Source organism: Lissotriton helveticus, chromosome 7, assembly GCF_964261635.1.
Source record: "Lissotriton helveticus chromosome 7, aLisHel1.1, whole genome shotgun sequence".
Classification (NCBI taxonomy): domain Eukaryota; kingdom Metazoa; phylum Chordata; class Amphibia; order Caudata; family Salamandridae; genus Lissotriton; species Lissotriton helveticus.
The window spans coordinates 146994471-147010221 of NC_136068.1; the positions used below are offsets into that span (position 1 = coordinate 146994471).

Below are 15751 nucleotides of genomic sequence, written 5' to 3' on the forward strand. Positions count from 1 at the left end.
TGGCTCCTATCTGAACACCGTGGAAGAAAGCGTGTGTCCTTCGGAGGAGAGGTTTGCATCTATCAAGATGAAGTCTCGAGAACTGCTTCAAACTCTCCATCCTTCGGTCAGACAAGTGCCTTCTCTCCTAGGGTCCACGGCCTCTTGCATCTTTATAGTACCCAATGCCCGGTTACACGTGCGTCCCCTTCCACAAGCTCTGGAGGACCAATGGGCACAGGCTTTAGGAAGCTGGGAGGATCGAATTACTCTTCCCAGTCTGCCAAAGACTTCATCAGATGGTGGACGAAGAGGTCTCATCTGATGACAGGTGTCCCTTTTCTCCAAGAGACTCCGACTCAAACCATTGTCACGGACTCCTCCCTGCAGGGCTGGGGTGCTCATATGGATCATCTTTAAGTGCAAGGCCTGTGGACGGACACAAAAAAAGGTTACCACATCAATTTTCTGGAAGTAAGAGCTGTTCACCTGGCTCTCAAGTCCTTCTTCCCATCTCTGAGGTCCAACTCTCTCTTGATTCAAACAGACAACACCACAACAATGTTTTATCTAAACAAGCAGGGAGGCACCAGATCCAGAGGCAGTCCATGTTCCAGGTGTCTTAAACGTCCAAGCGGATTTTCTAAGCAGAGACTTCATAGACGCTCACGACTTGGTGCTCAATACCGACGTTGCTCTGGATATCTTTCAAAGATGGGGTTTTCTAGATATAGACCTCTTTGCAGACGAGACAAACGCCCAATGCCCAGTCTATGCATCCAGGTTTTGCCTACCAGAGTCAGTCGGAAATGCACTACTAATAAGTGGGACCCAGAGCCTGCTTTATGCTTTTCCCCCACTGCCTCTCATTCCGGCAGTGATCACCAAATTTTACAAGACAAACTCCAGGATGATACTGATCGCCCCGGAGTGGCCACGCCAGTGGTGGTACACCGATCTTCTTCAGCTTTCCGAGGTTCCACACCGGAGGTTGCCTTGTCGTCCAGAACTACTGTCCAGGAGTCAGGGGAGAGTATTCCATTCCTGCCTCCCCTCGCTGAGGTTAACAGCATGGCTCCTGAACTCTTGCAATATGGGCATTTAGACTTGCCAGCAGACTGTATGACCATACTGAAGGAAGCCAAAAGACCTTCTACCAGAGCTTCCTACGCTTTTAAATGGAAGCGTTTCTACCGATGGTGCTTGGATAATGGTCACAACCCGATAAAAGGGCAGGAACAAGTCATTGTGACATATCTATTGCATATGGCTTAGTCGGGTCTACAATTCTCATCTATGAAGGTACACTTAGCTGCTATAACAGCGTACAGAAAGTCACCTTCACAAGGTTCCTTTTTTAAGATGCCTGTAGTAAAGGATTTTCTAAAAGGCTTAAAGAAAGTTTTTCCACCTGTGCGAACTCCCTCTCCCCCTTGGGAGCTCAATGTAATCCTTACCAAGTTAATGGGAGCACCATTTGAACCAATACATAAATCTTCCTTGCAGCATCTGTCTTGGAAGGTGTCATTCCTGGTGGCCATTACTTCTGCTCGTAGAGTTAGCGAGCTGCAAGCTTTATGCTGTAAAGAACCTTACACGCTTTTTCATGCGAACAGGGTAGTTCTTAGGATGCATCCTACTTTTCTGCCAAAGGTGGTTTCAGATTTCCACATCAACCAGGGAATCACTTTACCCACTTTCTTCCCTAATCCTTCAACTCCACCTGAAAGAGCCTTAAGAGAGTGTTGAAGTTTTATTTGGACAAAACCAAGGATATCAGAAAGACAGACCGATTATTTGTTAATTATGGTCCTTTCAATACTGGTTTAGCAGCATCTAAACGATCCATCTCAAGAAGGATAGTTTCTTGTATCTCCTTAGCTTATCAGTTAGCGAATAAATCTCTGCAGCGGAGACTTACAGCACATTCAACAAGGGGAAAAGCCTCTACTACGGCCTTACATAGAAATATCCCCATAGCCGAGATTTGCAAAGCAGCTACATGGCGATCTGTTCATACTTTTTCTCGTCATTACTGCTTAGATTCAGACACTCAGGTAGATGCTCAAGTAGGTCAAGCATCTCTGAGAAATCTGTTTGGTTAGTTACTGGTAGCATCTGTTTTCTAATTGTTTGTATTCCTTGTGTACATTGCTCATCCGCGAAGCATAGGGTATGGGCTTGCTATTCTATTCACTTCTTATGACTATTGATGAGTATCCCCTGGAAGAGAAGGATAAGTTACTTACCTGTAATCCTAGTTCTCTTCCAACGGGATATTCATCAAAGTCATAAGCACCCCACCCTCCTCCCCGGATGAGCAAAGTGGGTTCAAGGTTTTCTTCATGTTGGAATATACACCTTTACAAAAAGAACTGACCTAACTGTCACCTGTGGTGCATGCTGGGAGCAAAGGGCTCTCTGGGATTCTTAAAGGCAAAGTGCTTATATTCTTGTGATTCTTAAAGGCAAGGTGCCAGTTACCTTTTCTGTCTTAAGACAGTTATTCCTATGCAGCCTATGCGACAAATTGCTTGCAATTTACTTGATTTTTTTCCTTGTTCTGGAAAATAAAAGATTCTTGTATGAAGCCATTTGGGTGTATGGTCTCTATTACAAGTAGTCTTAAGTGTTCTTTGGTACTACAAGTATTACTGAATTCTTTTCTAGCGGTTTGTCCCTATTTTGGTTAAAATTCTTACCTAGGGCTGCATAGTTACATATATGTGCCTTCATACATATTTAGGTGTATAGTTTTTAAAAGTTTATACATTTTATTTTCTGGGCATACACCTGTATATGTATGTACATATATGTTTTTATATATATATATATATATATATATATATATATATATATATATATATATATGTATATATATATAGATATATTGGTATAAGCTCCGGGGTCCCCCGAACGTGGGCGGGGATTATTCACTGCTTATGACTTTGATGAGTATACCCCTGGAAGAGAACGAGGATTACAAGTAAGTAACTTATCCATCTCAGCTATAAGATACATGTCACCTAAAAGGGACAATATCGAAAATTCTGACTGAGTTAGCCAAGGATTTTTGGCACTTCTGCCTTGAAAATCAGATACCAATGACAGTGAAATACCTCCTGGGAGAGAACAATATAGTAGCAGACTGACTCTAACGTCATATACAGGATTTAAGCCTACCGAAATTGAATCCACAGATTTTCTAAGCACTAGTGCACACATAGGGTCCTTTTTTTCAGGATCTCTTTACATCTCACTTAGATTTCTGAATTCAGAGATACTTCAGCTGAAGACCAAATCCAGGTGCCATGGTGACAGAAATTGTTCTGCAGTATTGAAGCGTAGAGAGGAATAGGAGTTCTTGCAATTTGCTATGATAATGACTGTCGTATCCCAGGCAGCAGGTGAAGTTGGTGATAGTCACTCCATTGTTGAAGTCTCAAATCTAGTTTCCAGTTCTGATGGAACTTTCATGAGATTTTCCTATCCGACACCCCAATAACGGAACATTTTGTCGGATCCACAGGGGCAACCTCATAGGCTGGTGGAAGAAGGGAACTTAACATTAATGGCATGATGCCTTACAGGTACAGATGATAAATCCACGGATTATTGGACCAAGCTAAAAAGCCTTGGTCCAGACCAAGCTAAAATCTGGATCCCAAGGGATCGGAGCTTATACATTATCTACATTTTCTATCAGAAATGGCTAGCGACACACTAGCTTACAGGTCAGTAAATACATTACGCTCTGTCATTTCAGCGGAACACCTCCCGATTGAAAGCCTTTAGGTGGGGGGAACCACTTCCCACAGTCAGAAAACTGCTAAGGGGCAGCCGTCTTTCCTTACAACCGGAACTAAGATAGTCTAGGTTATGGGATCTAAAGAAGGTGCTGAAACTATTCATATATTGGCAGCAAAATACATATCTCAGTAGTAAGGCACTTTCAGGTAAGTTAGCCATGCTTCTTTGTTTGGTTTCTTGCCAAAGAGTGTCAGATGTGAGGCTGTTGGTATCTCAGGGAGAATGTTTACCCTGGATGGGATTACTTTTAACATCACTAGAAGGATTACAACTAATACCAGAACGATTTCCTATTCATCTTTTAGGGAGAACAAGTTGGTGTGTGTGGTAGAATGAATTAAGGCATATGATAGTGTGACAGAGGAGCTCCAACTTCCTGGGGAGAAACAACTCCTCATTGCCTTGAGAAGGCATTTTCAGATGTCTCATCTCCTACCATTGCCTGTTGGGTACATTGGGTTATGCAGTAAGCAGGCTTTGATGTTCAGCAGTTTGTAGCATACTTGGTGCTATGGCTTTGAAAGTGTTCATGCTAGGACCAAGTAGAAAAGATATAATGAATGCAGATGATTGATCCTCGGATCCTATTTTTTACTTTAAATCAGTGGTGTATGTGGCCTTGCTGGTGGTAAGCTTTGAGAGAAGATAATCCTCGCTTCAGGCCCTCACATAGGATAAAAATATTTCTGTCTATCGAGAAGAAAGCTTCCAATTCAATTAGGGCCATGAAGCTGAGGCTTTCCCTGCACTGTGATTTACCCACCAATTAAATATCCATCATCTGGATGGAATGTGGTTAGCGTTGTTTAGAACTGTTTGTCAGAGAAATTCTGTTCTCTGCGAGTTAAGTCTCTTATTTCAAGATAAAGTTAGTAAGTTAAATATATATTGCTGGTTGCTGGTAAACTAAATGCATTGTGGATTGTATCAAGGTAGTTGACACATTTGGTAGTGCCATATTTACTTGCTCTGGAGATCGAAAACAAAGAGGAATAGAAGTGTACTCAAGCTTGAAGCTTGGCATGTGAGGAAAGAGGAGGCACAGAAAGTTACCCCAGTATTGGAACTTTCATAGATTCCCATGCTTTTGTATCATTCCCAGTCGTCGGAATGGGAGTCTCGGTAACTAAAATAACATAGCAGTAGGTACAAAAGAGAAAGAAAAAAGACCTAGGCCTCATTCCCTTTTGTAGCATATCACCCTCTTTGTGTAAAAGAGACCAAACTTTGGCATCAGCCAATCAGAAGAGCCTCACCCCTTAGAACCTTCCTGAAGGAACCTTAGAGCCTTAGATTTTCTACCGCACGTTGTGCTTAGGGAGTCTCCTTTAAGCTCTGCTCATTCTACTCTTCAAGAGTTTTTCTCTTCAAGATTTTTCTTCAGATTTTTCTTCAGATTGTCTGCTGATCCTTCCAGGATGTCTGACAAGGAAAAGAAGAAGGCCCTTTTCAAGCCATGTTCCACCTGTGGCAAGAAAATACTTTTCATTGAGGATAAGCATAAGGATTGCATCTACTGCCTCTATCCTGATCACAAAGCTGCGGACTGTAAGATCTGCCGCACCTTTTCAACCAAGACCCTCCGGGACCGGGAGGGTAGGCTTCTGACTTGGCTCCAGAAGTTGAAGTCCAGGAAGGATACTGTCTCCAGTGACAGTGAGGACTCTGCTTCTGCGTCTTCAACAAGAAGGTCAGTGAAAAGGGGTAGGGGTTCCCCTTCTCCTTCTGTGGAGCATCCTTCTAAGGCCTCAAAAAAGACCCCCAGAGTGTCTGACAGCCAGGGTCCAGGCGAATCTCCTCACCATGGTGAAAAGGATAGGGTAGGACCATCTACGCCTTCTAAGGGTGTGAAGACTGATCCAGCCTTCAAGAAACCCTCTTCCCAATCTTCTGACAGAAGTTCGAAAGGCGTCGCGAAGAAGGCGTCGTTGACGGAGGCTCCGTAGACGAAGAAATCGAAGCCAAAACTAAATCTAGTTCTGTCGACGGGAAAATCGGCAACGGCTGGATCGTCGACGAGGATGGATTCGGCGACGGCAACTACATCAGCGTCGACGAGGGACTCGCCGACGATGGCATCGTCGACAGGGGTGTCGACTACGACAACATCGACGAGGATGTTGACGACGACAGTGTAGACGACGAGGAGTTCATCGACGGTGGCGACGACGACAGTGTCATCAACGAGGGCCTCAACGACAGCAACATTGACGACGACGGCGGCTGGGATGTCGACAGTCTCGTCATCGACGACACCCATCTCGTCGTCGAGTGTTCTTGTGTCGGCGAAGCATATTCCGCCGATGACGGCTGTATTCTCAATTCCGTCGGCGATTTTGGCATCGGAAAAAAGAATTACTATTTCCATGACCAGAATTACGCCGGACATGACATCTCCCAGGAGGGTAACCCCCTTGCCTCCAGCTCTGCTGTTTGATGAGGATGAGTCCAAAGGGGATGATCAGGACTCGTATGGCTATGCGGACAGCCCCTCTCAACTTCTGGTCAAATGCCAGGAGACTGACTCGGAAGGGGGATATGACCAGGAGGAAGGTTATCAACATCATGCTGCCCAACGACAGCAGTATTCTGGTCAAGAGATGGTTACGGTACCATCTTCTTTCCTGCAGGACCTGCACAAAATGCTGCAAGATTACAAGTCTAAGGCTGCAGGGCCTGCTCCGGCTCCAGTTGCGCATGACTTGCCGGTCCCGGCGCCAGCCTCAGCGGCTGTTCCTGGATTACCAGCTCAGGTGTCTCCTCAGCCACAGGCATCAACTCCACGGGAGCCTTCCAGACCAGCAGAAACTCATGATTTTTCCTCGGATGAGGATCATGATTCGGAGAATGGAGCTGATCAGGCCTCTGAGTGGGATGAATACGTCATTCCGGACCCTCCATCTCCGTGTCCGGATCCGGTGGATTCTCCGCCCGCAGATATAGGAGGTTTTCATCAGCTAATGGAAAGAGCAATTGGCAGGTTCAAGCTAACAATGCCTGCAGTGACCTCCGAGTGTTTCTTGTACGATTTCAAGGAACCTTACAGGAAGACGACAAGGTCCATACCAATAGTACAGCATCTCTGGGATGAAGGCCTTAAGGCTATGAAAAATCCAGCGACGGTGGTCCCTGTGATACCGCGTCTAGATAAAAAGTACAAAGCTCCTGATGATGGTCCAGCTACCTTGACAGGCCACCCAAGACCGGACTCAGTGATTTCCCAAGCGGCGCAAAGAAAATCCCGCAACCCCTCTGCTCCTTTAACAACTCCTCCGGACAAGGAGGGAAGGAGATTGGACAATGCCGGGAAGAGATTCTCGTCGATGGCGAGTCTTCTGGTGCGGCAGTTAATGCCCTAGCTATATTGGGCAGATACGACCACCAACTTTGGTGTGATGTCTCACCGTTCCTGGACCAGCTTTCGCCAGAATCAAAAGCAGAAGCAAGAAGGGTCTTGCAAGAGGGGCAGGCGACATCAATGGAGGTCATTGACTGCGCCATGGACATTGCCACGACGGCGTTTCATTCTTTGGCAGGAGCGGCGGTCCTTCGTCGCCAGGGGTGGCTGAAAGCGACCTGGTTTCGTCCCGAGATCCAGAATAAGATCCTGGATCTTCCATTTGATGGAGAGGCACTGTTCTGGAAATTGATAGGCGACACTCTCAAAGACATCAAAAAGGACACTGAGACCGCAAGATCCTTGGGTATGCTCCAGTACAGCAAAACTCCTTTTAAAGGGTCCAGTGGCAAGAGTAAAAACTACAGAGGATCTTACCAACAGCAAAGATACTCGTCCTACGGATCAAGTTCTCAGCAGTACTTCCAGCCTTACCAACAGAGGCAGGACCAATCCTCCAATTATTCCAGGACTAACAACAGAGGAATGCAGGCTCGCCAGGGACGTGATGCGTCCAAGCGCCAATAGCGGCCTCCTGGCTCTTCCTACTGGACCCTCCTCCAAGAAGTCATCGGTTGGAGGCAGGGTATCCAAATACCTTCAGAATTGGTCCAAGATAACATCGTACCGTTGGGTGCTCAACATCATTCGAAAGGGCCATACCTTAGTATTCACTCAAATCCCACCACCATAGCTTCCTGCAGCCATTCCATCAAATCACCTACGTCTTCTGCGGCTCGAAGTTCATCAGATGCTCTTCAAGGGGGCTGTAGAGCCGGTTCCCCCGACCAAAAAGGACATGGATTCTACTCCGGGTTCTTCCTGTTAAGGAAGACGTTAGAGAAATGGCGCCCAATTTTAGATCTCAGGGAGCTCAACACCTATCTCCCTCCCTGTCTTTCCGCATGGTTTCTCTTCAAGACATCCTGAGGCTGATCAATCCGGGGGATTTCATGGCCATGCTCGATCTCGAGGATGCATACTTTCATGTACCGATTCACCCCGCACACAGAAGGTTTCTACTCTTTACAGTAGCCAAGAGCCACTTTCAATTCAAGGTTTTACCCTTCGGACTTCGCTCTGCCCCAAGGATTTTCACGAAGGTGCTGGCGCCAGTAGCGGCATTCCTGCGAAGAAATCAGTTTCAAGTCTTCCCTTACCTGGACGACTGGTTGCTGAAGGCTCCGTCCTGGGAAGCAGCGTGGGACGCTGTTCAGGCTTGTACAAACCTGTTTCAGAATCTGGGACTCACGTTAAACAAAGACAAATCATCTCTGGTCCCATCCAGGAAGGCACGTTTCCTGGGAGCCATCCTGGACTCAAAACTCTCAAAAGCTTTTCCAACCATAGAAAGGCGGGAAAAGCTGCAAACCATGGCTCTGGACTTTCGAAAAAGAAGGTGTCTTTCAGTACGCCGCTACAAGTCTCTGCTGGGGGTAATTTCGTCATGCATTCCCCTGATTCCTCACTGCAGACTGCAAATGCGTCCTCTTCAGGAACAACTGGACATTCAATGGAAACAGGTTCACGGATCATTTGACGACAGGGTGACCGTCACTCCGACAATGAAAGAGAAACTTGTCCCAAGGTCTATCCTTCGTAGGCGATCCGTCTCCTCAAGTAGTGACAACGGATGCTGTGGGAAGTTGGCCTGGTATATGATGTTCACTATTCTAGTGAACACCTTGCACCAGTCCAAACAACCCTTATGGTGATGGTTGTAAGTCAACCTTATAGACCAGCTATCCTAGTGGTAGCGTGGACAGAACAGTCTTAGGCTAAAAGACACTTGAGGGCGTGTAAAGCCAACTGTTTTACCATATGTAACCCCTTGAATATCAAATGAAAGGACATCACACAGGATATATATAAAATATTTATGTATTTATTTACTAACACACTCCTCTGAACTCTTTATGAGAACAGAGGCAAAAGCACATCACAAGTTACTTAGTCAGAATACGTTAAGTTGCACAATTTACGGTTAGGCCTTAGGGGCGAAGCAAACCATATACTAAGTAAGTGATATAAGTACCACGTCACGAGGAAAGAAAAGGCCTAGGGCCTAGAGAATCGCTGGGACTACACTATCTGAACCTTAGGTTAGGAGTAGGAGGCCCACAGGCGGCGCATGCAGTGTCTTTACACACACGCATGAGTCAATGTTAAGTCAATGGGAATTTAGCGTTTAGAAAAAGAAGGATTCAGGACACTTCCGGTCTAGCTAGAAGAAAACAACTAAAAACCTAGATACTTGGATAGTCAATACCCTTGGGAGCACCGAAGTACTCGCGTTACCTCACCACAGGAAGCGGGTGCATAGGTGTGAAGATGTGTCGGGTTTCGCCGTTGAAGCCTATGGAGCCTGTGAAGAAAGATGCTGCAGGCGACCAGGAGGAAGATGTCCGGATGGATCCAAGGGCAGATCGAGGATGAAGAGGACCTGAAAGCAGAGGGGACAGAGTCTGGGTCACTAGCCAGTGAGCGGGTGGAACCAGGAAGGAACCAGACAACGTCGAGGAGCAATCAGGTGCTGTTGTGAAGCTTGTCTCTTCAGCCATGCGGACCAGGAGGCGTCGAGGACGACCAGGTGCTGGAGAGGAGCTGTCCCACAAAAGTTCTTGCAGATGGAGGGGTCGACTGCCGGATTGGAGTCAACAAGCCTTGGCAAAGGCAACCCACGCAGGATTCAAAGAAGGCTTCTGATGCAGACCAGCAAGGTCTGACGTGCCTCACCTTTTCAGGGAGGCAAGGGCCAATCTGGAGCAACCAGACCAGCGAGTTGGTTTCAAAGGATTGTCGTCACAGAGGCTACTAGCCAACGGGCCAGCAACCGGACAACGCGTCGAGCAGAACACAAGCAGAAGGGCCCCACGCAGAACTCGTGGAGTGTGGAGGGCTGATCTTCGGTGCAGGTGGAGCTCAGATTCGGGGCTTCTCAATCCCCAGTGCACAGCTTCGAGGATACCTCAGGAGCTGCACAGTTAGCAAGTTGTGGACTTTTCAAGATGTCCGGTCCCACGTGTCTCCTCGCCTCCATGGATCTCAGCTATGCTGCAGACGTGAAGAGAGGGTCAGAGAGGTTTGGAAGTCTGTGTCTTGTCAGGCTCTGTGCTCGGGGCCGGCGGGAATGTTGACAAAGCAAGCCGTTGATTTGCTGGATGGTGCCTGGTTGCCCACGGTGGTCACTCATTGGCCACAAGGGAGATTCTTCAGTCTACAGCTTCAGCAGAACGTCGAAGGTCCAGAGTTTCGTGTCAAGTTTCGATTTCAGGATTAATCTAAAGTTCTAGGACTCAGCTCCTACCTTTATACAACTAAAAGGGGCTGGGTTACTTTCTAGGTCCCTCCTATGGGTGGGACCAGGAAGGGGGGTGGTTACACCCCCTTTCCTTTGTCCAGTTTCGCGCCAGAGCTGGGGCTGGAGTGCCCCAGCAACCCTTTTGAACTGGGGTATACATGAAGCACCTAGTGTGCCTCAGGCAGTGTCTCAATCTATTCAGCCCTCCCTGTCCCAATACACAAAGTCCTGTCTGGGGTGGTGCTCGCACCTCTCCAGGCAGGAAACCTATTGTCCAAACCTCCGTGACTGGAAGGACTCCCAGCAGCAGGAGGTCAGACTTGTGTCTGTGGCAGCAGTGTCCATTTTGTGACGCTGGGGCTCTGGTTAACTTTAACCAGGATAGTCAGCAACAACATGTCTTCTCCCTCTAAAAGGGTAGAATGCTACCCCAGTCGCCAGAATTGGCGAGGGGGTAGTATTCCAAAGCTTATGACACCTTACACGACATGTTTAGATAAAGCCACACCAAAGTTAGCATTCAACCGCGAGGATTATAATGCACTTAAGAGTATATGCTATGGCGATATCATAGAACAGCTATAAGGACATGGTTCTGCAAGCTGCAGACAGGCTCAGCTCATGCTAGAGCGCCATCTCACACATAACCAAGCAGTCTGCCTCCAGGATTGTTAAGGCCTGCCATAGGAGTGACTTATGGATTACTGTGTGTCTATACATAAGGGTAGATATAGGAATACTATACCTAGGCAAGGGGTGATTACACGACCTTGCCCCAGCTGAGTGATCAGCCAGTTGTGTCAGTTTGAGTGGCCAGCCAGGGGTGGCAGAATACATGCTGCAGCCCCTGGTAGGCCTTGGTTACACCTATGCCCTGAGTACCTAGGGTAAACTTCTACAGGGGCTGACAAGGTGAACCAATTCCCAATTGTGTATGTACCTAGAGTACATGGTGTAAATTTAGAGAGAGTGCATCTGGGCTGTGGGTCTGATTAGCAGGCCCCCAGCCACATCTAAGTCAAAAACCAGTAAAGCAAAAGCAAAAAGTGGGGGTGACCATAGGAAGCAGACCCTACTCTCCTACAGATGCGTCTTTGGAGGGTTGGGGAGCGGTGATGCAAGACCTGCATGTCAGTGGCCATTGGTCTCCTCACGATCGTCGGCTCCACATCAATCTCCTGGAGCTCAGAGCGATAAAACTAGCTCTACAAGCCTTTCTCCCTCGCCTAGGAGGTTCACGAGTTCTCATCAGGACGGACAACACCATGGCCATGCATTATGTGAACAAAGAAGGAGGAACCAGGTCTCTCCCGTTGTCACAGGAATGGGCTATCCTTCACGGGATGTTACTGCAGGCAGAACACTTGCCAGGAGTTCTAATCGAGAATGCCGACAGACTGAGCAGGTTATCTTCAGTCAGTCACGAGTGGGAACTAAACCAACAAGTTCTAGAAGAAGTATTCCGCAAGTGGGGCAAACCGGCGATAGATCTTTTTGCTACGCCGACCAACAAGAAATGCCGGTCTTATGCAAGCAGGGTTCACCACCAAGGATCATTGGGGAATGCGCTTTCGATAGCCTGGTCAAGGACATTTGTTTACGCCTTTCCCCCCATTCCACTGATCCCGAGGATTATCAGGAAGATCAAGGTGGAACCATGCAGAATGATCCTGATAGCTCCTGCTTGGCCGAGACAGTTCTGGTACACGGAACTCTATCTGTTGTCGCTAGCTCCTCCTCTTCCCTTGAGGACAATTCCAGACCTTCTTACAATGTCCGAGGGACAAATTTGGCATCCGGATCCACAGTCATTACACCTGACAGCATGGCTCCTGAGCAGCGAGAGTTCATGAATCTCCCCATCTCGAACGTAATTGAAGAAGTCCTCTCCCATGCAAGGGCTCCTTCCACGAACAGAACATATCGCCTTAAATGGAAGAGATTTTGTATTTGGTGCACAAGAGAGAAAATTGACCCCTTTTCTTCGAAACCTCATCAGCTTCTGCCTTATCTCTTATCCTTGGCTAAGTCTGGGATGGCCCATTCATCTATAAAAGTGCACTTGGCAGCAATTTCAAGATAAAGACGGTCTGAGTCTGGACCTTCGTTGTGGTCTTCCTGAATTGTTAAACAATTTTTAAAAGGCTTGTTTAGGGTCTATCCACCAGTGAGGCCTCCGCCTCTTACTTGGCACCTAAATCTCGTCCTCACTCAACTCATGAAAGGCCCGTTTGAACCAATTCATCGATCAGACATAAAGTTCCTGTCATGGAAATTGGCTATCCTTCTTTCCCTCACATCGGCAAGGCGTTTTGGGGAGTTGCAGGCTCTCACAATCCAGGAGCCTTTTCTACAATTCAAAAGAAACACAGTCATACTGAGAACTAACCCAAGGTTCATACCCAAAGTACCCTCGGACTTCCACTTGAACAAGCTGGTTATTCTTAAGGCTTTCTTTCCTCACCCGGCTACACCAGCGGAGAGATCGCTACATTCTCTGGATGTGCAGCGATGTTTGAAATTCTATTTGGATCGCACCAAGGGATTTCGAAAATCCTCCCAATTGTTTGTTGCTTTTGGTGGTCCGAGCAAGGGTCTCCCTCTGTCGGGGTGAGGCTCTTCTGATTGGCTGATGCCAAAGTTTGGTCTCTTTTACACAAAGAGGGTGATATGCTACTAAAAGGAATGAGGCCTTGGCCTTTTTTCTTTCTCTTTTGTACCTACTGCTATGTTATTTTAGTTACCGAGACTCCCATTCCGACGACGGGGAATGATACAAAAGCATGGGAATCTATGAAAGTTACCAATACTGGGGAACTAAAGTTACAGGTAAGTAACTTGTTTTCTTTCAGAGCCTCTTCAGAATAGAGCAATTGCTCCAGATTGGACTTAAGACTGTTGTTGTTTTATAGAAAACTTAGTTTGCTTCAATATGTTAGTGGGCTACTGGAGAATTAAAGGAACGAAAATAAAGAATAATGCTCGCCTCTGTGCCCTTAATCAAATTGAAACTTTCCTTCATAATAGCTAGGAAAGGTATTATTATGTGTAATGTTAACCTTCCTCCATGTTTCTATTTCCTAACTGTTTGAGCCGGGTTGTGGTAGTTTTACTTTGAATCCATGTGCTATTGAAATAAATAGCTTCTAGAGAGATTGCATTCTGTTTGCTTCCGTGTCTTTCATAAAATCATGACCCTTTTCTGCAATTCTGGGACAATTGCCAGTGTGCGAATAGTTGATGGATATGTTGGTAAATGCCCACAAACTCACAAGTTTATGTGTGTTCCAACCTTTCTAGGCATCTCGCACTTAGGAAATGGACACATCCATAATAACTCACCTTACTAGGATAATATTACACATTTTTACATTGATTTATGCATGCAAATTCATCTTCAGTGATTTGCTACAACTCATAAATTAAGTCACTTGTATTTAAATTGATCTTGCAAGTGCAAACTCCTCTGTGCATATGTTGCATATAGTGCAGCTTCTCAGTAGGGAGGACAAAGTTTCACCACAATAATTTTCATAGTAATTTTTAAAATAGTGATTTTTTTCATTTAAAATGGCAGAACGTTTACACAGGTGTATGCTCGAAGAGAAAAATAAGAACAGAAATGTGTTGTTCAAGTGGCTATAACATGAATGTTCATGCTTAATAAGAAATGCTGCAGCACGAAGAAAACGCAGGTGGCTCATTAACAGAAAAAAATGTAATCTAACAATGCAGTATCATACAATGCTTATGGTATGTTCAATATGGATTGTAAATTGTTAGTGTTATGTGATCAACAATGGATTGAAGCTGCTGTAACATAGAAAGCTTATTGTGTACAGATTCTTATTCCTGAAAGCCAAGTCTTACATTCACCTGCAAATGAAGAATACTCACTAGAAGACGAATCTAAACCGCTCGAGGAGAAGTTCCTTTCAGCCTTGATGGATACAAAGCAAAACACTGCTCAAGAGGAAATCAGAAGTGTTGAGCCTGAGGTAAATTAGCTATTGAAACCTAAAATAAAATCCTTTAATTTTGGTAATAGTTATCTCAATGGAAAATGATATACACTAAGATAAAATTATATTTTATGATTTATACAAGACAATGTAAAATATGGTTCTCTTGCAGGGGATCCTCATCAATAGTCATAAGCACATGAATATTCCCGCCTATGTGCAGGACCCCGGAAACACACCACATATATGTGAAAACCATATATGTAGCTCTATATATATAGCCATATAAAAACACACAATGCAGCCTTCCATAGTCATGCTGAACAATGTTGCTATAAATTCTTTTGCACCTAAGTATATTCCAATAAAGCAGGGAGAAAGAAAGCATCTGAAACCTGCATTAATATACAGCAGAAATCACAATCCCGCAAGGAAGAATGAAAAAACATTGTCAGCACATAGGCTGCATTGTAGAAACATTAGTGTAGAAAGCTGAAAAGCTAACCCACAGAAACACTCAGAATAAACTGTGCCTTTAAGGCAGACATGACCCCTGGCTTCCCATCATGCCTCAGGGGTGACAGTTAGGTCAGTTGTTCTTTCCGGCTCTTTTTGTCAGGACCCTGGTTACTTCAGCTCTAGCTCTTTTCTGAATTCTGTCAGAAAATACTTCTATTTTTTTGTCAAAACCTTTTACTTTGACGTCTTTTTGGTTTTGGAGTATTCCTCTACTGTTTGTTAGAGAGTTGAGCATTGTTTTTCAGTCAGAAATGCTGTCTCTTTTTGACCCGTCCCCTTCCTGTGGCAAGATGAAGGATACAACAGAATCCCATCTTGTCTGTATTCTATGCCTTCCTCCTGAACATAATCCTAAGACTTGCCATCATTGCCAACTGCTGTCCAAGAGAAATTTGAAGGACATGGAGAGGATTTGCCTCTATGGACTGGCTGAGAAGAGAAAATCTCCTTCTAGAGGCAGGACTCCGATGAAGAAGAACAATGCGAGAGCCACCACTCCATCTAGAAGTAAGGTTCCAGTGTGCTCTCCATTGGCGTCTGGCTCGGCGCCTCAAATCACTTCATCAGCAACGAAAACGTCGACGAGAAGACCATCGACGGCTGGCTCGCTGTCAAGAGAACAGCGGTCATCGACGAAAAACACAGGTATGTCGGATCCTCCGCCGCTATCTACCCGGCGACGAGGAGTCGCTCTCCGTTGGTGCGGGCTCACAAATCATCGAGAAGCAGATCTCAGTCGTTGCCGTCTATTCGGCATTCGACGTTGAGACAGGCTGCGCCGTC

The 15751-nt window shown here is 45.9% G+C and overlaps 1 protein-coding gene across 4 annotated transcripts in view; it reads left to right on the forward strand.

Annotated features, from left to right (window-relative positions):
* Nucleotides 1-15751, forward strand: part of SYCP2 (synaptonemal complex protein 2) — a 2783385-nt gene that overhangs the window by 977932 nt on the left and 1789702 nt on the right. For all 4 annotated transcript variants that reach the window (XM_078651823.1, XM_078651822.1, XM_078651824.1 and 1 more), the window contains one exon: nucleotides 14330-14485. In XM_078651823.1, the coding sequence (XP_078507949.1) occupies nucleotides 14330-14485 (156 nt within the window). The remainder of the gene's footprint in view (nucleotides 1-14329; nucleotides 14486-15751) is intronic.